General features: G+C 35.2%; 2 protein-coding genes across 2 annotated transcripts in view; one reads left to right on the top strand and one right to left on the bottom strand.

Annotated features, from left to right (window-relative positions):
* Window positions 1–11,374, top strand: part of galla-1 (cytosolic iron-sulfur assembly component galla-1) — an 86,463-nt gene extending 75,089 nt beyond the window's left edge. The window contains exon 7 of the mRNA XM_090373173.1: window positions 11,270–11,374. The gene's annotated coding sequence lies outside the window, so the exon portion shown is untranslated. The remainder of the gene's footprint in view (window positions 1–11,269) is intronic.
* LOC150085358 (tubulin polyglutamylase ttll6-like) overlaps window positions 10,862–23,370 on the bottom strand; it is a 96,976-nt gene continuing 84,467 nt past the window's right edge. Inside the window, exon 8 of the mRNA XM_090374540.1 lies at window positions 10,862–10,985. Coding sequence (XP_090230666.1) covers window positions 10,862–10,985 — 124 coding nt within the window. The remainder of the gene's footprint in view (window positions 10,986–23,370) is intronic.

The raw sequence follows: 23,370 nt of genomic DNA, 5'->3' as shown, positions 1-23,370 counted from the left end.
GTACAGTAAAGAAATTCCTGGACTTGTTGTACAGTGCTGCACTCAATAGGTACAGTGTGATCTGCTGTTGTTGGATTGAAAGTTTCAACCTGTATCTACACATATGCTGGAGGTTGTTAATCATTCAGTAAATGTTTTGTTGGCATTTACAATTTCTGAGTGTGAAATTTGAAACCTCATACAAACATCAAATTTTGCCAAAACTTACAGAAATCTGCTTCTGAAACATTGAAAATGAGGTATCAGATTTTTACAAGATGGATTCTCTTGGTCCTATGTTACTTATCTCATGAAGGCTTAAGATAAAAAGAAGACAGCTTTGAGAAAAAAAATTAGAGAAAAAGTATTTTAGTGGATTACTTCCAGCATCAGTAATATTTAGGCTAGTGCCAATTCTTTTCTTCTTTTTCCAGAGTTCATTAACCCCCCCCCCCCCGATACATAGTAAAATCTTAGTTTTTCTACAGGAATTCACTGCTGTTGGTTATTTTGAACTAACCAGGTTTGTTTCTGTACTGGGTTATTTTATTGTTAGTTTTAATTTTTGTACATTTTATCTATTTAACTTAATGTTATACTTTTTCCTGAAACTGACCAAATTGTCTGCCAGTTCCCATTTCTAGTTACAGTTTTCATTAGAGGGCTCTATATGGGGATGATCACTGGAAAAAATTTCTGCTTATGCCTTCTTTCTGTGTTCAGCCCTTTGGCAGATTTAGATATTATTGAAATCCCTTGGTCATTTTGAACACCAGTACCTTTTGGTTCCTGATGAGGTGGGAGCCCAATTCTTTGCTCTTTTTTTACATTACATATTTTAATTGTATTCAATCAATTATCTTTGGCCATTTTAGTTCACAAATAAAAAAAAAAAAAACTTAGAAACATGTACTGAAAAGGAGACAAGGTTGCTTTAGCAAAATATTTCATATTTTGCTAAGGGGGTTTTTTGGTATCCAAGTCCCCAAAGTTACAAGTTTGCATATAATACATTAAAATATACGACAACATAAAAAATATAACATTATCTATGTACTTTGTTTTGCCTTACGTTGAAGCAGCCCACTACACACTTGACTGTTTCTGTTGACTTGACTCCCTCTACCTATGGTCAGTTTCTTGATTACTGTCACTTGTAGTAGATGCAGCTGATATTTTCGATAATTTTTATGTTAAGTGAATTCTTAGTTTTCTTATTTTTATTAACTATGCATTCAAAGTGTGAAGTGCTTATGATAAAACATCATGAAAAAATAAGACAACACAAAAGTTATGGTTTAGAGATTAAATTAGAAGTTATACGTCATAACAGAAGTGGAGAACGAGTAATCGATATTGCGTGTTCCCTTGAGATCCTGGAAACAACAATTCACACCATTCTAAATAATGAAGGAGATATTGAAAGCAGAGCAAAGAATATGATTTGCATTCTGAGGTTAAATTTATGAGAAAAAGGAGTCTAATACAATAATTATCTTATTTTTCAGTTCCTTCAATTCATTTATTACTATGTCAAGTACATAATACACATTATGAAAATTTGATACCCGTTCGTTCTAAGTGGAGTTTTCTGGAGCCAATTATCCCTTGGGTAATGAGGATCCGCTGTGGTAATGATTCCAAAAATCATTTCTATTTCAACACAGAACAGTTTTGTGTTGTGTTGTGTTGGTAAATCATAATTCTTGCATATTTCTTCCCTTCACTTGCACACTTTTGAAATGCATGCCTGTGTTCAATGGACATGAAAGCAATCTGCATATTCAATTATTGTTGCTAAATTTAAGTATTGCAGGACTTCATATAAAATTGCTTGAAAAATGGGAGTGTCTGTCAGTATTGCTTCTGAATTAAATACAGTCAGACCACTATATAACGAAATCAATCGTTCCCTTGAAAAAATTCATTATACAGAAGTTTCATTATAAAGAAATATGACCTTTTCAACAATGAAAAATACTGTAATTCGGAAATATAGTAAAAGATGGGAAAGAAGTGGGAATGAATAAATTTTCTAACATTTTAAAACAATTAATTAATAAATACATATTAAGAAATGACTACTTACATGATGCCCACAATTTATTAGTACTTTTAAGAATTATGTCGTAAAATATTTGGTTATTTTTTGTTGTACACTGGATTCTACTGTACACCGTTCATAAAAATGTTCACATTTGTTTAAACTTTAAACACTCAGATATATTTTCTGTTATATTTTCTTCCCACTGAAGGCCTCGATGTAAAGTTTTTTCAAATGCTGCCAACATTTTTTTGGAAGGTTTAATATTGCCCTCATTTTCATCCAACTCATCGTCGATACTGTCACTAGTTCTTTAAATATGCTCCAAAATGTTGGAGTCACTCAGATATTCAGCTACCATGACATCATTATCAACTCCTAAAAATTCATCAAGAACAATTTCTTCACTGATTAAACCTCGCTTGGAACTCTTCCCAAGATTGCTCAATGTCTTTTAGTAGTTTATTCCTCTCATCTCTGTTAATTAGCATTTTAGCAACACCTACTTTTGCAAAACAATTCTTAATCGTTGTTCCTGTCACATCTTGACTCCACACTTTCGCAAACTCTGATATGCATATCCACAAATTTATAATAGAATCTATAGGTTGGTTGGTTTCTATTCTCAGTATAATTTTTTTTCAGTATGTGCCTTCGTGGTAGTGCATTTTCAAATTCTTGATAATGCCTTGGTCCATTGGCTGCAGTTAAGACAAATTATTCAGAAGGAAGAAAGCAAACTTCACACTTGTAAGTTTCTAAATTACCGAGTGAAGGTGGGCGGGGCAGTTGTCAACAATCAATGCAATTTTTCTGTTTTCTTTCGTCATCTTTTTATTGAAATTTAAAATCCACTGCTCGAAAATTTCTCTTGTCATTCACCTTAAACATTTTTCATCTTTAAAAGTCGGTGTCTTGTTCGGCAAACATTTAAAAAATAGACATGTTTCATCAACGTTGAATATGTCTTTGGACTCGTAGTCCTCCATAATTTTTTTCAAAACTATTTCTTTCCAATGGGTATAGTCTTCTTCGATTGCAACTCCACTTTCATCAGAAATAACTTTTTCAAGTAAGCCATGACGCTCTTTAAATTTGTCCAGCCAACCAGAACTGGCTTGGAATGTTTTGTGCCCCAGAAAAGATGCATACCCCTTAGCCTTTTCTTTTATTAATAGCCCTGATATTGGCATGTTTTGGTCTCAAATCAACTTCATCCACTTAAAAACTGCTTCATCTACATCTTCCCAAAGGCATAACTGGGTCCTATTTCCTAAAACAGTTTGAGAATCGAAACAGAGTTTTTCAGAATGGTTGACACACTGCTGGAAGGGACATCAAATTTTAAAGTGATTTCTTTTTTTTTTAGTGTAGATTTCGCCACAATCTACACTATTAAGCACTTCCACTTTTTCGCACTACACTCAAGGATTTCCTCTTAGACATTGTAAGCTTACTTGCACAGCAGTAAAAACAAAGCTGAAATTAGGGACCACTTGTAGCTACCATGTGAACATTTCTCCGAAACAACAGATAAATGTCTGAGATAAATGAAAATCACTCTCTCCTAATTCTCTAATAGGATGCTTACGGTATAAAATAGGTTGACCAGAGCCAATTCCTGCGTTGGGAATATGCCTTAACCTTTGCCAATGGCTGTGGACAGCTGACCAGCGGGACTTTTCGGCATAGTAGTGTATAAGTTGTATAGGTTTTTCTTCTTTTTAGCCATTGCTGACCCACTGCTGGGCAAAGGCCTCTCCCAAACTGCCATCTTTTTCTATCCCGCGCTGTGGTTGGCCAGTTTTCTCCTGTAGGGTTTTACAGGCACCATTAAATTGTAAAGTGTTTCAGCTTAATTCATGCTTTCTACAGCATCAGCTTTATTGCCTAAATGCTAGATGTGTGAACAATACATACCCAGGTCTCTTGAAATCTGTTCGTTATATGGAAATTTTCTCATTCTAGAGAAACTATTTTCAATATAATGACCAGGGGAAATCAAAAAAGTTTGCTACATAGAAAATTTCACTATATGGAAGTTCGATAAAGATAGGTCCAACTGTACAGTGAAATGTTAGTATAGTCAGTCCTCGTGTTTACACTACACAAATTCGATCAGGCACAATTTATAAATAGGGGTACAATGTCAGAAATAACACAAACTGAATTCGCTTATGCACAATTCAGCTTTGCATATACAAGAACTGACAGTCGAACATGGCGGAATCACCCCAACTGGATGCAACACTTACTGCATTATTTACTCAGCTGCATTCTATACTCATTTTCATGTAGCCTGAGTAAACAAAGCTGCTTTGTTTGTGTATATTAACATTAGCATTAGCAGAGGCATTTGATGCAAGAAAGCATGCTTATGCAGCATCAGCCAAAAAAAAAACCCCACTTCACCCCTCTTGTTTGTTCGAAATACATGTCCAGCTGAGCCTTAAACTTATTTAGGCTATCAACTTCCACAACAAGGGATGGAAGTCTGTTCCACCAACCAACCACCCGCTGGCTAAAGGCAAATATTCCGCACATGTATCCTACATCTGTCTTTCCTCAATTTGAATTTATGCCCTCTCAGGTGATTATTCTGAGCAAGAGGAAAAATCCCATCAGCATTGAGCATGCTCAAACCATTCAAGGCTTTATACACCTCTATCAGATCACCTCGCTGGTGCCTAGTCTCCAGACACTGTAATTTGCAAAACTTAAGCCTTTCTTCGTAAGAGCATCCCTTTGTTCCATTCACTAATCTTGTTGCCCTTCTCTGTACTTGTTCCAGCAGCTCTACATCCTTCTTAAAAATGAGGCCTCCAGACCTGTATACAGTACTCTAGGTGTGGCCTGACCATTGCCTTATACAAGGGAATAATCACCTCCTTATCCCTGCTAGAAAAAATCCTATATATCATTGACAATACACCATGAGCTACTCTTGCAGCCTGTCTGCACTGCTCAGAGAACTTCATATCTGCCTGCACAACCACCCCCAGGTCCCTTTCATTCTCTACCACTGTCAGTGTAGTACCACAGAGTTGATACGTTGCTCTGGGGTTGCTGTTTCCCATATGTAGTACTTTACATTTGTCAATGTTAAACTTCATTTGCCACCTCTCAGCCCATCTGCTCAATCTTTCCAGATCCTGTTGCAGCAGCATAGTGTCAGTAGTGTCCTTGACAACCCTGCCAACCTTCGTATCATCTGCAAACTTGGACATTAAGCTTGATATACCATCATCAATATCATTTATAAATACAGAAAACAATAAACACTGAGGGACTCCACTAATAACATTAGTCCACGATGAGCAGTGTCCATTAATTACCACTCTCTGTCTTCTCCCCCTCAACCACCCCTTTATCCATAGCAGCAATTTTCCATCAATGCCACCCTGCTCCAATTTGTGCAGCAGTCTTCCATGTGCAATAGTATCAAAAGCCTTTCTAAGATCCAAGTATATAATATCCAAGTTATTCCCTGCATCCAGTTCTTTTGTGACTGCATCATAGTATCCAATCAAATTGGTCAGGCAAGACTTCCCCTTAACAGAACCATGCTGTGTCCGAGCTATAAATGAAGTCTTGTCTAGATGATCCTGCAGTGCTTCTTTAACCAGTGCCTCCATTAATTTTCCTGGAACAGAAGTTAAACTCACAGGTCTATAATTACTTGTGTCAGCCTTTGATCCTCATTTGTGAATTGGGGTCACATTTGCACTTCTCTAGTCTGTGCTAGTCACACTTCCCCTGAGTCCAAGGAAGCTCTCATAATTATGGCTAAGGGTTTGCTTACTTCCTTTGCTGCCTCCTTTAATATAACTGGTTGGATCCCATCCACCCCAGGTGCCTTTCTTGTGTTTATCTTCAACAATTTCTCCTCCACTTTACTCTCAGTTATTACAAGATTCTCTAGCTTACTGCCAGAGTTGAATACACCTCTGGCATTCCCCTCGCTGAATAACTCCTCATGTGTGAATGTCGATGCAAAATATTCATTTAGTTTGTTAGCTACCTGAGCAGGATCATCAACAGTTGACCCATTGATATCAAGTGCACCAATCTGATTCATCCCCTTCCTTCTAGAGTTTACATAAGTAAAGAACTCTTTGCTGTTTTTCTTTGCATCCCTTGCCAAAGATTTCTTGTAATCTGCCTTCGCCTGCCTAACCTCCTTTGTTACTTGGTTACAGATCAACTTATATCTATCATAGGCTTCTGTGTCACGTGTTAATTTATATGTATCCCATGCATTTTTCTTCTCTATCCTATGTCTCATTAGTTCATCTGATATCCATTTAGGCCTAAACCTTGAACAATATTTCTTATTTGGTATGTAAAACCCAGTAGCTTCCAAGATAAGTTCTTTGAATGCTTCCCATTTTGAATTTGCTGTCGGTAACATCTTCAGTTGGTCCCACTGTATAGAATTTAAATACTGTCTCAGTCCATCGTAGTTGCCTTTACGAAAGCAGTAACCCTTCCCTTTACCCCTAATGGTAGTTACCTCTTTGAGTAAATCCCACTTCAGCACACTGTGATCTCTGCCACCTAGTGGTTCATTTATCTGCAGATTCTTAATGCATGAAGAATCACTACTGATAATCAAATCAAGAGTATTACTCCCCTCTAGTTGCCCCTCGAATGTGCTGATGTAGAAAACAATCATCCAATAAATCCACAAAAGCCTTGCTAGTGTGTGAGTGACCAGCCCCCAAATTCCAGTCAATATCTGAGAAATTAAAATCCCCCATTATAAGACTCTCTGATTTACTGGCCCACTCTATTTCCCTGTACAGTTTCTTATTATACTCATCAGAGTCATTAGGCCTATAGCACACTCCTACTCTCAATTTTGATCTCCCAATGCTTATGTCACACCAAACTGACTCGACACTGCACTGTCCAGCGATGTCGACTGGCTTCACTTCCTTCGATTTTATGTGTTTCTTAACTAATAGCATAACCCCTCCTCCCTTCCTATCCTTTCTGTAGACGTTGTATTCCCCAAATTCCAGTTCTGCATTCCTTATATCTGTGTGATACCATGTCTATATGAAATCCCAACAATATCTGCCTTTGATGTTTTGAGCAATACCTCAAATTCATCAAATTTATTTAATAAACTCTTAGCATTGGTGCATGTATACACAAGTATACATGCACCTGTTTATATTCTTAGCTGACCTAACACAACCCATGTGTTTACTTGTACCGCAATGACTCCCAGCAGTCTCTGAAATATCCTGCATCTTGTTTTTCAGGCTTCTGCTCCTTCCAATAGAAGCAGTGCAAGAATCTCTTTCACCTCTGCCAGTGACTGCTGTTAATCTATTAGTCTTTGTCTCCCCCCCAAGCTAGCAGTTTTCCGACCCACCTAACACTGCCTCGATAGCATCAGCAAATATTCTTGCATCCTTTCTATTTAAGTGTATCCCATCCCTGTAGAAGCAGTCTCTCCTGTTAACAAGTACAGTCCAGGCTGAAAAAAATTCTACCCCTTGAGCCTTGCACAATCTTTCCAGGGCCGAATTGATCGACAGGGCTCTCATCATATACTCCCTCCTATCGTGTCTGGGCAGAATTGCAGACACTTTCAAATTCAACCCTAATTCACGGCTTTTTTTCAACAGTGACCTCTACTTGTTAAGTAATTCTGCCGGTCTCCTACTCTTGATATCATTAGTGCCAATGTGTACAACTATATCACCTTTTGTGCCCTTAAAAGATGATATCAAGAGTGCCTCCTCATTTTTGTTCTTTTATACTGTAATTGTGCTTTATTCCCTAAAAATGAGTAAAATACTTGAAACAAATGTGAAAAGGAAGCATGCAAGTTCAGAGAAAAAAAGAAAATATTTTCAAAAAATACGAAACTGTGAAACGCTTTGAGCAGAATGAAAGAACATGTGATATTGTGCATGCTACAGGCCTAAATGAGGCAATGCTGAGAACAATTAAAAAGAATGCAGAGAAAATAAAAATAACTTTTATAGCAGGAACTACTGAAAGAATAACAAAATACATTAGATCAAGACAAAGAATTGGAAGAGATGGGACGTCTGTTATCTGTTTGGATAGAAGATCAAACAAAGAAGATATCAGGAACAAGTTTGCATATGATAAAAGCATTAGCAATATTTTATTATGTAATAATCGTAATAAAATATGTAAGTATTTTATTACGATTATTAATTGTGTTTGGTAATGTTTTGGTTATAAATGTGTGTTCAGTCTTGAGTGGTCGGCACCTAACCCTATTTTTCTCATGAGGCCTGTTATTTATATTGCATGAGTGCTTTTAGGAACACAACTACCATTTTATACGAGGACTGACTGTATAACGAAATTCTGTTACAGTGAAACACATTTTAAAAAATGTCAATGATAATTACATATTACAAAATAACGTTATCACAAAAGAAACTCACTTATTAAATGCAACTTTTTATTTTTTTAATGAAAAATTCAAATAAAAACATGTTTTTTATGCTTACTTTTTTTAACAAAACAAAACTTTTTTAAAAAATTCTGGGAAAAAAAGAGAAAAACATTAAAATGGAGCTATGGTCTCTTCCATTTTCACATTTATAAAACTAAAATAAATGCAACTGTATTTTCCACAAAACCATAAACAAACAATTTCAATAATACTGTCAGCATGTTTTCCAACGTATGTAACTCTGTGTAGACAACCCCTGTTACTTCCAGAATTACTAAGGTGTGACTTGTGGAAGGTAGACTGATCAAAAGCCTCTAATCTTAAACATTTAACTGCCCAGTTAGCACTGTCAGATGCTAAAGACCAAAGATCAAAAGGTGTATCATATTATTTAAGGATTTTCTTTTTAAAAATATTGTAATAATGATTTTTTTTTATAATGGGAAGAATTTTTATTGTGTTAAACTGATATTTTGTTACAATGATAGTCATTAAAATAAAATATTTTTACATAAAGATACATAGTAAATTGGCAGGAATGGGAAGTGATTTCATTTTACTGAATATTTCATTACTCTGGCATTCATTATACTGATATTTTACTGTATAGGGAAAATGTGTGATCCTGTCATGATGGGAAATCACTGATAAATTTTCAGATGCAATTCAAAGTCAAGTCAGATGTTTTGTATTAAATAACCATATGAAGCTGAGAAAGAAGTCATGCTTGTTAACTACCTCTTTCAAAGGGCTGTCATAAAAGATAGTTGCTATATACAGCAACTGGAGAGCCACCCAACCAGTTAAGTACAAGAGAACTTGTGGTTCACAGCTTTTCTGTTCACTGATTTGCTTGTTGGTAGCTAAGTTTCTGATATCCTTTTTTTCCAAATTGAGGGTAGTTGCTTTACAATTTATACTTTGATGACCACAGTGGGTCAGGTACTAAATGAATCACTGAATCTTACTTTGCCTGTTCACTGTCAATTTTATGTATCCAGGGAAAACTTTGCCATTAACACCATGGTAAGGTTTTCCTTGGATTTAAAAAACTGCATCCAATGTTTCCAATATCCAAGGAAATTGGCCTGAAAGTTTAAATGTAATACAGTCTCTTTCTCAGATCGTTTTATTGTTTGGTAAGCTTATTGGTCAGTCAGTTTGATGTAAAATCTTATTTCTTGTTATGTCTCATATTTGATTTGACACTGCAAGTGTGAAAGGGTTTTAATAATGAGCATCACTGGTAATAAACACAATAAATTACTGAAACACTAAATTTCATCTGCTATCAGTGTTCTTTTTTATTTCATAGGTGGCCATAGGACCATTCCTGCTAATAGAAAATGCAGATTCAGAGCTATAAAATTATGACAGTGATCCAATAAATCATCAAGTGTGCAAACATGATAAAGAGGCTTTTAGATTTCTTTATGTATTTAACTTTTATTCTTACATGCAGAGTATAGCTTGGACCATTGATTAAAATTTAGAACACTGTACCTGACTTTCCTGCTGCCAAGCAAATGCAGTGTTGCCAGTCAAGTTTTTGGGAGCATTAAGTTAATTTATACCACAGCTGCCAGAGTCAGATAACCTCCAGATTTCTCTTTTAGTGTAAAACTGGCAAAATCAATGACTAGTCATTATGTGTAAATATAAAATATATACAATACTAAAATCCTATTGAGATAAATTTCTCTTATTCTTCTACAATACTAAAATATATTTTATAAAAATATCTTTTCAGCCAAGAATCTAAATTTAATTTTGCATAGGACCTTAGCCTCACAGTGTGTGGACATCTTCAGGAATGTAATCCCCATGAACAGGAGGGTTACTATTACTGCCCAAGAGACGTGGTAACTGGTGTGATTTCATAAGAAAAAATACTCATCTCCAAGTCACTTTGCAGTTGTCATATGTATATATAGGATTAAAGTATTTGCAAGTACACCCTGTGCACCAGAATTCTGCAAATAGTGAAGTCTTTTTGTTGCCTAAACTGAAAGAACTCTGAGGCCTGAAATTATCAAGCATTCACATCAGTAATGTGTTGAGTGCCTGAATGAAAGTCCCCCCCCACAACTGGACAAAAAAAAAAAAAAAAAAAAGAGGAGAAAGAAAGAAAAATGTTTTGTTTAACCCTTGCATATAATTAACATAGTTTTTAAAAGTTAGAAAAATTTCTTCACTTTTTAAAACAAAACACCAAGCTGATACTTTCAGTGACTTTACTGTTGGTATGATATCAACACTGTAGTACATGCACACATAAACTGGCTAGTCAAAACTTGCAAATAAACTTGCAATTGCCCAGTCAATAAACATGTGAACTTATAATAAAATAAATCATACCCTAATTTGCTGATTACATTTTCAGATGTTTGTTATTTAAAAACTTCGTAATATTCTTTGTTTTCTCTTGGAAATATTTTTCGGAAATTACCCAGATGTCTATCTTCATATTTTTCTTGCCTTTTTTGTAGAAGAAATCTTGTCTTCTCTTGTACCCTGTTAAAAATGATAAAGTATATTTACAATAGGACTGTTGTTAAATTTGAAAATTAAGGGATTGGTACATATAAAACTGGCTTTCAACTTTTAAAACACTACTGGTGATATTAAATAATTTACAAGGTTTTTTTTGTTTATTTACAAATTGTTTTTATTTTAAATAGCTTGTTTATACTGTTCAAAATTCATTTTTTTTAATTGTATTTTTCTAAATCTTGTTATTACTAAAATTAGTTCAGGTTTGTTAAATTATATTTTCTCCACTTTTCATTTTATTACAGATGCATTACCTAGGAAGACATTTACTCTGTGGTGAAATATAGAACATTTCAATCTCTTGCATTATCTTGAAATTTGTTGGAAGACATTATATACTATATAATAAATAAGAGAGTGTAGTATAAATTTTGAAACCTTACAGCTTTATTTCCCTTGTTCCAGCAATAATTCATTAGTAAAAACAATTTTTTGAGCTTATTTTTTTTAATGCGATGTGAAAATTGTAAGAGATTGTTTACGTGCACAGTGAAACTTGAATAATTCAAATTTGAAGGGACCTTACAAAAAATCTGAATCATCCAAGATAGGTTTTTAAATTAAGGGGATGTTATAGCTATAACAAACAACTAGATAATTATAAAACAATATTATACTTAAATATTAACAATTCAAATAAAATTAACATGGGATATATTTAAAAACACATTAAGGGTACTTTTTTTTATTTACCTTTGTATTTTTTTGAACTATCACACTGATTCAAAAATCTTGCATTAAAAACTGAAAATGTAACAAATAATTTAAATCAGAATTCTCAAAACTTTTATAATGACTATTAATTACTGTTTTCAGCTTTTAATCACCTATATTTGCTGTATATGTGGTTGGCCATTCCAAAAGTTCTTAGAAATTCATAGTCTGAAGAAATGCAATGCTTCTTGATTCTTCAGTCATCTTCTTTTGATTTTATTGAATTCTTGCCCTGATGCAGGATTGCCAGTGCTTTAGACAAAGTTGATGCACCAGTGGGACCAGTAGCAAGGATTCTGAATGTCTGCTTCTTCAAGCCTGTGGCAAAATCAGCACATTTTTTCTACCAGCTGTTGCTTATTTGTATTCTGCTTTCAAATTATTATAAAATTAGAGAAAAAATGTTCTGTCCTTTTGTTATATTACTTCCTATTCTACTGGTGCAATGCTCTTTTTAAAATATTTAGCCATAAATCTCTTAATTTTAGTATTAACTCAAAAGCTTTTTCAGACAAGGCAGTATGCTGCACTCTTATGGGACCACTTTTCTTTTACAGACCATTTTAACAAAGTCTAAGTCATTTGGAAGGTTTGATTTATAAAAGCTCTTGCAGTTAGTGAAGTGGTTTGGATTGCTGTCCTTCCATGTTGCATGGAAAAGAACTGGGTTCAAATCCTATCTAGGTGGAGAAAGCTTATGTGAACTCTTTTCGCTTTCACATTATGATTGGATTAACCTGTAATGGGTGAGGGCGGCATAGTTTTTTCCACAAAATAAGCTCCTGCTATAGGAGCTTATTTTATGAATAGAACACATGTAATTTATTTTATGGAAACAATATAAAATAAAAAAACAAAGTAAAAAAAAACCCTACCCACCTCATCTGTCTATCCACTCTAATAACTTATCTAATCCTATCTTAAATTTATTCAAACTGCCATTTTCACAACTCCAGATGGAAGTTTGTTCCAGCACTTGGTTACTCTGGCTGAAAGCAATTTTTCACAAATTTTCTATCCTGTAACCATCTTTTTTCAGTTTAAGTTTATATATCCCTTATGTGTGTTGTCTAAGAAAGAGTAATGATGCTATTAGCATTTAGTTTACTCAATCCATTCAAGTCCTTAAACACTTAGCATTAGCATTAGTAGAGGCATTTGATGCAAGAAAGCAAGCTTATGCAGCATCAGCCAAAAAATAATAATAATAATAATAATAAATAAATAAATAAAAAATAACCACTTCCACTTCACCCCTCTGTTCGTTGAAATACCTGTCCAGCTGAGCCTTAAACTTATTTGGGCTATCAACTTCCACAACAAGGGATGGAAGTCTATTCCACCAACCAACCACCCGCTGGATAAAGGCAAATTTCCTCACATCTATCCTACATCTGTCTTTTCTCAATTTGAATTTATGCCCTCTCAGGTGATTATTCTAAGCAAGAGGAAGAATCCCATCAGCATTGAGCATGCTCAAACCATTCAAGGCTTTATACACCTCTGTCAGATCACCTCGCTGGTGCTTAGTCCCCAGACACTGTAATTTGCAAAACTTAAGCCTTTCTTCGTAAGAGCACCCCTTGTTCGATTCACTAATCTTGTTGCCCTTCTCTGTACTCGTTCCAGCATCTCTACATCCGTCTTGAAATGAGGCCTCCAGACCTGTATACAGTACTGTAGGTGTGGCCTGACCATTGCCTTATACAAGGGAATAATCACCTCCTTATCCCTGCTAGAAAAATTCCTATATATCATCGACAATACACCATGAGCTACTCTTGCAGCCCGTCTGCACTGCTCAGAAAACTTCATATCTGCCTGCACAACCACCCCCAGGTCCCTTTCATTCTCTACCACTGTCAGTGTAGTACCACAGAGTTGATACGTTGCTCTGGGGTTGCTGTTTCCCATATGTAGTACTTTACATTTGTCAATGTTAAACTTCATTTGCCACCTCTCAGCTCATCTGCTCAACCTTTCCAGATCCTGTTGCAGTAGCATAGTGTCAGTAGTGTCCTTGACAACCCTGCCAACCTTCGTATCGTCTGCAAACTTGGACTTTAAGCTGGATATACCATCATCAATATCATTTATAAATACAGAAAACAATAATGGACCCAATACTGAACCCTGAGGGACTTCACTAATAACGTTAGTCCACGATGAGCAGTGTCCATTGATTACCACTCTCTGTCTTCTCCCCCTCAACCACCCCTTTACCCATAGCAGCAATTTGCTTCCAATGCCACATTGCTCCAATTTGTGCAGCAGTCTTCAATGTACAACAGTATCAAAAGCCTTTCTAAGATCCAAATATATAATATCAAAGTTATTCCCTGCATCCAGTTCTTTTGTGACTGCATCATAGTATCCAATCGAATTGGTCAGGCAAGACTTCCCCTTAACAAAACCATGCTGTGTCTGAGCTATAACTGAAGTCTTGTCTAGATGATCCTGCAGTGCTTCTTTAACCAGTGCCTCCATTAATTTTCCAGGAACAGAAGTTAAACTAACAGGTCTATAATTACTTGTGTTGCCCTTTGATCCTCCTTTGTGAATTGGGGTCACATTTGCACATCTCCAGTCCATGGGTACTTCCCCTGTCACTTCAGTCAGACCTCCTTGCAGGTGCTTAGTTTCTAAGTGCTGCAGTTTGAAGCACCAGTATTTTCATAGTTAAAGGTACCTTTTCATGTCTCTGTCTAATCTTATTGCTCTTCTCTGCACCTGTGGCCTAACCATTATGCTTATGCAATGGGATAATACCTCCTTCTCCCTGCTGGCAAAATTCCCCTATATCATTAACAAAACTCCATGGGCTGTCCTAGCAGTGTCTACACTGCTCAGAGAACTTCATCTCCGACTGCACAATTGATTCTAGGTCTCTTTCTTTCTCCATTATCTTGAGTGTGGTGCAACCCAATTGTATGTTATTCTAGGATTACTGCACCCATTGCAGTAATTGCATTTATCAAAGTTAAGCCTCAACTGCCACTTCACAGCACATTTGCCTAATTTTTCAGGTCTTGTTTCAGTATTATGCCTTAATTCCTGTCATCATCCACCCTTCCAACCTTTTTATCTAACACACTTACACAACAAGCTTAATATTCCCTCATCAATATCATTAATAAATACCAAAAATGGTGATGGGCCTAGCACTGAACCCTGTGGGATTGTTACTAATAACATTAGTCCAAGGAGAGTAGTGCTCATTTATACCTACCCTCCATTTTCTGTCACTCAACTATTCTTTTATCCATAGCAGTAACTTGCTCCTAATGCCATGCTGCTCCAGTTTGTATGGCATGTGGAACAGTGTCATAAAGAAACATGTTTGGTCTTGGACATTCATGAAATAGTCAGTTAGCTACCTAACTTAGCCCATAGTTTACCAAATTTATTCATAAAGTTACACAGCTCCATAATTCTTTTTATGACTAGAAATAAGCTCAGCCACCAAGTTTTAGTTTGAAACAAAAGTTTCTAATACTTAATATTCTATGGGGGGAAAAGACCATGGATGGGACAAAGAGTATTCACTGGAATTAATAAGTTTGAGATTCTGCTGACTCTGTTACCAAAGGAATTTCCAAAACAGATGACAGCTGCATTTTATTGCTGATTAACAAGGTATGTCAGGGGTTTACTCACTGGCCCTTCATTGAAAATGTTTCAATACCAGAGGTAGAACATTTGGTATACATCCCCTTGGCAGGCTTGAAAACTGAATTATCCAAGGTGGTTTACTATGTAAAATACTACAGCCACAACCAGATAAGAAAAATTTGAATATCCAGGTTTGAATGAAATAATTATCACTATATGTATAGTGATAATTACATATGTTTTTTTTTTTTTTTTTGGCTATGTTGATAGAAAAATTTAATAATAATAAAAAAAAACTGTATAAATTGTAAAATAATTCAGAGAACAGTATTTTCTCTACCAGAATATAACACTTGGAAGTTGTTAAATAATTTGACTCCTCAATTTTAAATTTCCATGCATTCTGGGAAATAAATATATTTTGAATGCAGTTTTACAGTTTATTTTTTTGAATATTACTCTTTAAGGCTTTGTATTAATGATTCTTTTTAGACTGTGCAGTACAAAACCTGATTAAATATAATGTGAAGATTTATAAGTAGTACAGCTTCAAAATGATTTTATAAACTTTGGAAAAGGTAATATAAAATATAAAAGTAGGACAAAACAGATGAAAGCAGCAAAAATCTTCATTTTAATAGAGCATTAATTAATAAAAATCACAAATTCAGAATTCGTTGCAGTCTCAAATCCAATTTCAAGATATCATTAGTCTGAATTCTCTTATTTATGAAGGAAGACGCTTCTTTGCATACATTCATTAAAATTAATAGGAGCTTACTAATATCAATGTATAATAATAATAATAAAAAATTCCAATTCTCGTCTTTGAATTTTGCTGTGACAATAATACACAAACATTATATATTAAACTCTAAATTACATATTGGAGATGTTTTGAAATTGCATGGATTTTGGAGTATGTCTGAGTATAGTCTATAGCTAAAAATAAGAAAGTTCCTACAAACATGTCCCAAAAATATTTATATTTGAGAGAGTAAACATTAATTAAAAATTACAAAAACATATAAATGAAAATAAAATATCCTTTAAAAGGAAAGCAGCTGTTCACAAAAACCTCCAGTTTGTTCAATCAGCATTCAGCACAATAAATACATAATTCCAAGGAATATCTTATTATTATTTTTTTTTTTTTCAATACTATTCTTAACAGTTTCAGCAGCTCACAAAATGTATCTCTGTTTGTCCTAGTAATACATATAGAATAAACCATGGATTTCATGTGACTTTACACTAAGCAGGCTGAGGTTCTGGAGTCAGCTGATTGTGGTAGTGGTTACTGTTCTGACTAATTCATCAGTTAATGTACTCTGTGTATTTAAAATATCAGAAATATCATGCCACATTCCTGCCAATATTAAATGGGTATGTCTTCATACAAATTGTCCCACAGAAAACATCAGTATGCCATGCTTGAAAGCCTTGCTGATTAAAAAAAAATAAGGACCAATAAAATTGTCCCTAAGAACACCACATCAAAGAAAAAGGTGGTGTTAATGAATTGTGTGCAAGTTTTTTGGTCCAGGTTTTCCTGAAAAGAATTCCATTTTTTAAAGCATCATTTATCTGTAGCAAGAACATAACTGAGGAACTGATATAGGTTCCTGTGTTTATTCATAGCTTGTGGCAACAGTTCTTATACAGTTGTTGTTCATGTAATGTCTTCGATATGCTTGCAGATGAAACATTTACACAACCTTCTTGTACTTATGGTAGAAGATACTTGTACAGTGATTTTACTCATAGTGGCACACAGTAGCAGATGTTTTACAGTAAGCATTAGTAAAGGCACATGATGCAAGAAATCAAACTTATATAGCATCAGCCAAAAAAAAAAAAAAAATCAAATTTCACCCATCCACTTGCTCCAAATGTTTGTCTAGTTCTGCCTTGAATCTATTTAAGCTATCAACTTCTACAACGACAGATGGAAGTTTTTTCCAGCAATCAACCACACGCTGGCTAAAGGCAAACTTCCACACATCTATCCTACAACTGCCTTTCCTCTATTTGAATTTATGCCCACTCAGGCAATTTTTCTGAACAAGAGGAATAATCCATCAGCACTGAGCATGCCAAACCATTCAAGACTTTATATGCCTCAATCAGATCACCTTGCAGGTGCCTAGTCTCTAGACACTGTAATTTGCAAAACTTGAGCCTTTCTTCGTAAGAGCAACCCTTTGTTCCAATTTCCATTTCATTACTTGTCAAACTAGAAATTTTTTAGGATATTTGTGAACAACAGCTGTGGAATTTTTTGAACCTCACCGTAAATTAAACCAATCAGTTAACTTGGAAAAAGTAAACAGATTTGCAGCATTTTTATATAAGTTTAACAAATGCTGTATAAACAAGATAGTCATTGTGGAACCTAAAACTCAAGTAACAGACATTCCTGCTAATATATATTCTACCACATTGGTTATTCACAACTGAGTAATTGGTATGATTCATGTAGTAGAATGACACTATTTCTGTCAGTGTTGGTATATATGATTTTTACTGTTTAAAGCCCATTTTAAAAATTGTTTTGCTCTTTTTTACATGATTTTGTAATTTAGAAATAGTGTTTAAATATCTGAGAAACAGACTTTTGAGATATTTTTAGCTGTAGAATAAGCTGCTACGTTCCTTCTGTGCAAGTTTGAAACACTCTCTATAGTAAAATAAATAAATTTCAGTTTATTCTCAATACTGCTGAGGCTGGAAGAGTTTACATATTCACTGTGACTGCAGACATACTGAATTAATTAATAGGAGCTGCTATGTTTTCAGCATCACAGTTTGGAATGGACTGTGCATTATTTGTGGCAGCATATGAGCTCAAACCCACCTTCTTACTTACGGCCATGCATACTAACCACTGGACTACAGCCAGCCCAAAAAATACATTTGAAATGGTTTATTCATTACACTATCTATTATAGCAAAGGATGTCCAAAAACTGGCATGGACAAAGGGTGGCATGTGCCTGTCATTGCAGCTTCTTCCTGCATCTAGTTGGAATTAGTAGTGGCATAATTCTATTCTTTGCAACCACAGGGCTGAATCCCTGATGACTACTGTGATAGATAGGAGTCGGTGGTATTCACAGTGCTTTAGGCAATCAGAGCTACTATGAAGTGGGGGGGTTGAGGAAAACGGGATTGGGAAGAAGAGGAGAGGAGAAGAAGGATGAGAACTTCTGGTGAACTTAGAAACAAAATAAAATACTGCAGGATTGCAAGGGGATATTAATGAAATCAGCTTCTGCAGAGAATTAGGAAAACAGCTAGTCAGGGTGAAGATATGGTTACTTTTCCTACATTTCAATTTATGCTGCTGTGTAATGATTGGATGTAGAAAGTCCCAACAAATTCTTTACTCCTTGTGTTGTTTTACTATTTGAAAATGTCAGATATGGAGTGGTGTGCAACATCTGAAACCATGTAGCCTAGGTTAAAGGAGCATACAAACAACACTGGGCTGGACTACGAGGCATCTATTTCAAATCTAAAAAATAAGTGTTTCAACCTGGAATATTATGGTACTTGGTGTGGAAAACAAAAGGAGGGAATTTGTTGAAGTTTTCCACATCCAGTAACATAAAAATTAGAAAACAAAGCTAGCCCTTGAAAAAAAAAGAAAAAAGAGAGAGAAAAAGACAGAAAGAAATGCACTCATTGTAATGAATTTTTTTTTTAAAACAATATATTCATTCTTCAGTATGTATTGCATACGTACTGAAGAAAACAGCACTCTGCACAAAAAAAAAAAAAAAAAAATTCGTGGTACTCACAGAGAATTGATTTTCAAAACTGATACTGTTACAGAACCTTTCCTGGGTGTGTATTTGATCTTGTAACAAAATTCTAGGAAAAAATCTCTATCAGGAGCTGCATTATGAACTCCTGAAAAGCAGTGTCTAACTTGAAACAAACCTTCACATCCATTGTTACCTTGCATACAGAAGAAGAAAAGTGTATGCTACTCATAACAAATTGTTTTTTGAAATTATATTGTTACAAAATCTTACTTTGATATATATTTAACTTAATAACAAAATTTCAGAGAATTTTTTTTATTGTAAGCTATGTTATAAATTCAAAAATCAGATTCAGATCCCAAAATATGCAAAATTTTATATAGTATTACCAACCAGGAAAAATAAAACTATAATAAAACAAGAATTTAAAAATTTTCATTGTTTCAATTATATACATATTTTATATATATACTAACCACTGGACCACAGTGGTTAGTATATATATAAATATATAAGAAATAAGTGATAAAAATGTAGAAAAAACAGAGAATTAGAAAAATAATTTCAGATTAATGCCATCAAAATATTGATTAAACATTACATCAGTCTGTAAAACATGTATTGTACAGTATTTATTAATACTGTACCATACCACATACCAAGGAAATCAAATGCCAAATGAAATTTAATAAGAATATGGAATATAGGTATTCAGAGTGAAAGTATACCTAGAGAAAAGTGGTTCTCAACTGGGGTGATATCACCCCCAAGGGGGGGATTGGTTTTTTTGGGGGGGGGTGAAAAAATCGTGGATATTACAATGATTTGTGACTCTCCAAAGTTCAGCCCTACCTGATGACATCTTGTTCCTTACTATTTCATTTCTCTCATTTGGTTTTCTTTTTCCCTGAGACAGCTGATTTTTAACATACACGTATAGGTATATTATATTAGGCGTGAGTGAGAAATTTTGATAAAAGGAAGATAGTGGGCATGATTTAATTCAACCACTTTTGCTTTTCATGGGCATTAAATGTCTAAGTTCTTCCAGAGGTAATGTCTCCAATCCTTGGTGTTTGCACCTTTCCACCAGATGCAACCTTGACAGAGGCATGGTTTATTTATTTATTCTTTTGTTTCATTGGTCAATATATGAGGCACGGATGGGATGAGGAAATGTTTCAATTTATTGTTGCTGCTTTCTAAGCGACAATTAGTATTGATTTATTGTTTCCTTGTGGAAGTTGTCTATTTTTGATCCACAGTGTTTTTGTGAGTGACATGGGCTATTAGATTTAAATAAAAATAGTTTATATTTTATTATTTAATTCTCCATAGTTATTCAACCCAACATCAATCACTTCAAGTGCTGAAAAGAAAGCGACAGTATCTGGATGAATATCAAACTCAATGGTTTTCAACTGGGATACCACAACAACATTTCAGGGGTGCCATGTAATTTGGGTTTAAGTTACTTAAACTTATTTTTTTAAAAAATTTATATATTTATTTCATTATAAAAAGGTATACGGTATCCATTGTACCGTATCTTTTTAATTTTGTGGTGATCATAACTGATGTTTATTTAGTACCGCTATATAAAGAATAAAATTATTATATAGGTATATATAATTTGTATTATGAATTGTAATTTTGTTTATAATTATATTATTATAATAACTATCATATAACATTTTTTTAATATCACACAGACACACACACACACACACAATCAGATTATTAAAAGGTTGAAAACCACTGTGTTAGGTATTTCTTTTGACCTAGGGGTGCCATGAAAAAATTACTGGGATACTGAGGGTGCCGTGAACAGAGAAAGTTTGGGAACCTCTGATCTAACTTATGGTTTTATTGAAAACCCATGTGTTTAGGGTTGTATCCTTTCCACTGATGGTGTTTATAGCCCACCTAAAGAAAGTAGGTTCTTGCAATACACTGCACTGTGCACCGACATCATCTGGTTGCAAAAAATATTAGTCCAGTTCTTTATCATCTATCAATCTCTGGGTATAGTTATTAAAACCATCAATAAGATAAAGTCTCATAGCAAATATGATTGACTTTTCAGAAAATTTTGTGTTGATAATGAAGAACAGTTATGTAAACTCTAGAAGGAAAGGGATGAATCAGATTGGACCACTTAGCATTAGTAGAGGCATATAATGCAAGAAAGCAAGCTTATGCAGCATCAGCCAAAAAAAAAACCCTTCCACTTCACCCCTCCGTTCGTTTGAAATACCTGTCCAGCTGAGCCTTAAATTTATTTAGGCTATCAACTTCCAAAACAAGGGATGGAAGTCTGTTCCAGCAACCAACTACCCGCTTGCTAAAGGCAAATTTCTGCCCATCTATCCTACATCTGTCTTTCCTCAATTTGAATTTATGCCCTCTCAGTTGATTATTCTGAGCAAGTGGCAGTATCCCATCAGCATTGAGCATGCTCAAACCATTCAAGGCTTTGTACACCTCTATCAGATCACCTTGCTGGTGCCTAGTCTCCAGACACTGTAATTTGCAAAACTTAAGCCTTTCTTCGTAAGAGCAACCTTTCGTTCCGTTCACGAACCTTGTTGACTTCTCTGTACTCGTTCCAGCAGCTTCTTGAAATGAGGTCTCCAGACCTGTATACAGTACTCAAGGTGTGGCCTGACCATTGCCTTATACAAGGGAATAATCACCTCCTTATCCCTGCTAGAAAAATTCCTGTATATCATTGATAAGAACACCATGAGCTACTCTTGCAGCCCGTCTGCACTGCTCAGAAAACTTCATATCTGCCTGCACAATTACCCCCAGGTCCTTTTCATTCTCTCCACTGTCAGTGTAGTACCACAGAGTTGATACATTGCTCTGGGGTTGCTGTTTCCATTTGCAGTACTTTACATTTGTCAATGTTAAACTTCATTTGCCACCTCTCAGCCCATCTGCTCAACCTCTGCTGACGCTATGCTGTTGCAGCAGCATAGCGTCAGTAGTGTCCTTAACAACCCTGCCAACCTTTGTATCGTCTGCAAACTTGGACATTAAACTTGATATACCATCATCAATATCATTTATAAATACAGAAAACAATAAAGGACTCAACACTGAACCCTGAGGGACTCCACTAATAACATTAGTCCACGATGAGCAGTGTCCATTGATTACCACTCTGTCTTCTCCCCCTCAACCCCCCTTTATCCATAGCAGCAATTTTCCTTCAATGCCACCCTGCTCCAATTTGTGCAGCAGTCTTCCATGTGCAATAGTATCAAAAGCCTTTCTAAGATCCAAGTATATAATATCAAAGTTATTCCCTGCATCCAATTCTTTTGTGACTACATCATAGTATCCAATCAAATTGGTCAGGCAAGACTTACCCTTAACAAAACCATGCTGTGTCTGAGCTATAACTGAATTCTTGTCAAGATGATCCTGCAGTGCTTCTTTAACCAGTGCTTCCATTAATTTTCCTGGAACAGAAGTTAAACTCACAGGTCTATAATTACTTGTGTCAGCCTTTGATCCTCCTTTGTGAATTGGGGTTACATTTGCACATCTCCAGTCTGTGGGTACTTCCTCTGAGTCCAAGGAAGCTCTCATGATTATGGCTAACGGATTGCTTACTTCCTTTGCTGCCTCCTTTAATATAACTGGATAGATCCCATCCACCCCAGGTGCCTTTCTTGTATTTATCTTCAACAATTTCTCCTCCACTTTACTCTCAATTATTACAAGATCATCTAGCTCACTGCCAGTGTTTACTTCATCTATGGCTTTCCCCTTCCTGAATAACTCTTCATATGTGAATGTAGATGCAAAATATTGATTTAGTTTGTTAGCTACCTGAGCAGGATCATGAACAGTTGAACCATCGATATCAAGTGGACCAATCTGATTCATCCCCTTCCTTCTAGAGTTTACACAAGTAAAGAACTCCTTGCTGTTTTTCTTTGCATCCCTTGCCAAAGATTTCTCGTAAACTGCCTTCGCCTGCCTAACCTCCTTTGTAACTTGGTTACAGATCAACTTATATCTATCATAGGCGTCTGTGTCACATGTTAATTTATATGTATCCCATGCATTTTTCTTCTCTGCCATATGTCTCATTAGTTCATCTGACATCAAATTTAGGCCTGAACCTTGAACAATATTTCTTAGTTGGTATGTAAAGCCTAGTAGCTTCCAAGATAAGTTCTTTGAATGCTTCCCATTTTGAGTTTGTTGTTGGTAACATCATCAGTTGGTCTCACT

Source organism: Mastigoproctus giganteus, chromosome 5 (genome assembly GCF_048544385.1).
Source record: "Mastigoproctus giganteus isolate SK-2022 chromosome 5, ASM4854438v1, whole genome shotgun sequence".
Lineage (NCBI taxonomy): Eukaryota > Metazoa > Arthropoda > Arachnida > Uropygi > Thelyphonidae > Mastigoproctus > Mastigoproctus giganteus.
This window is presented reverse-complemented; position numbering and strand designations above follow the sequence as displayed.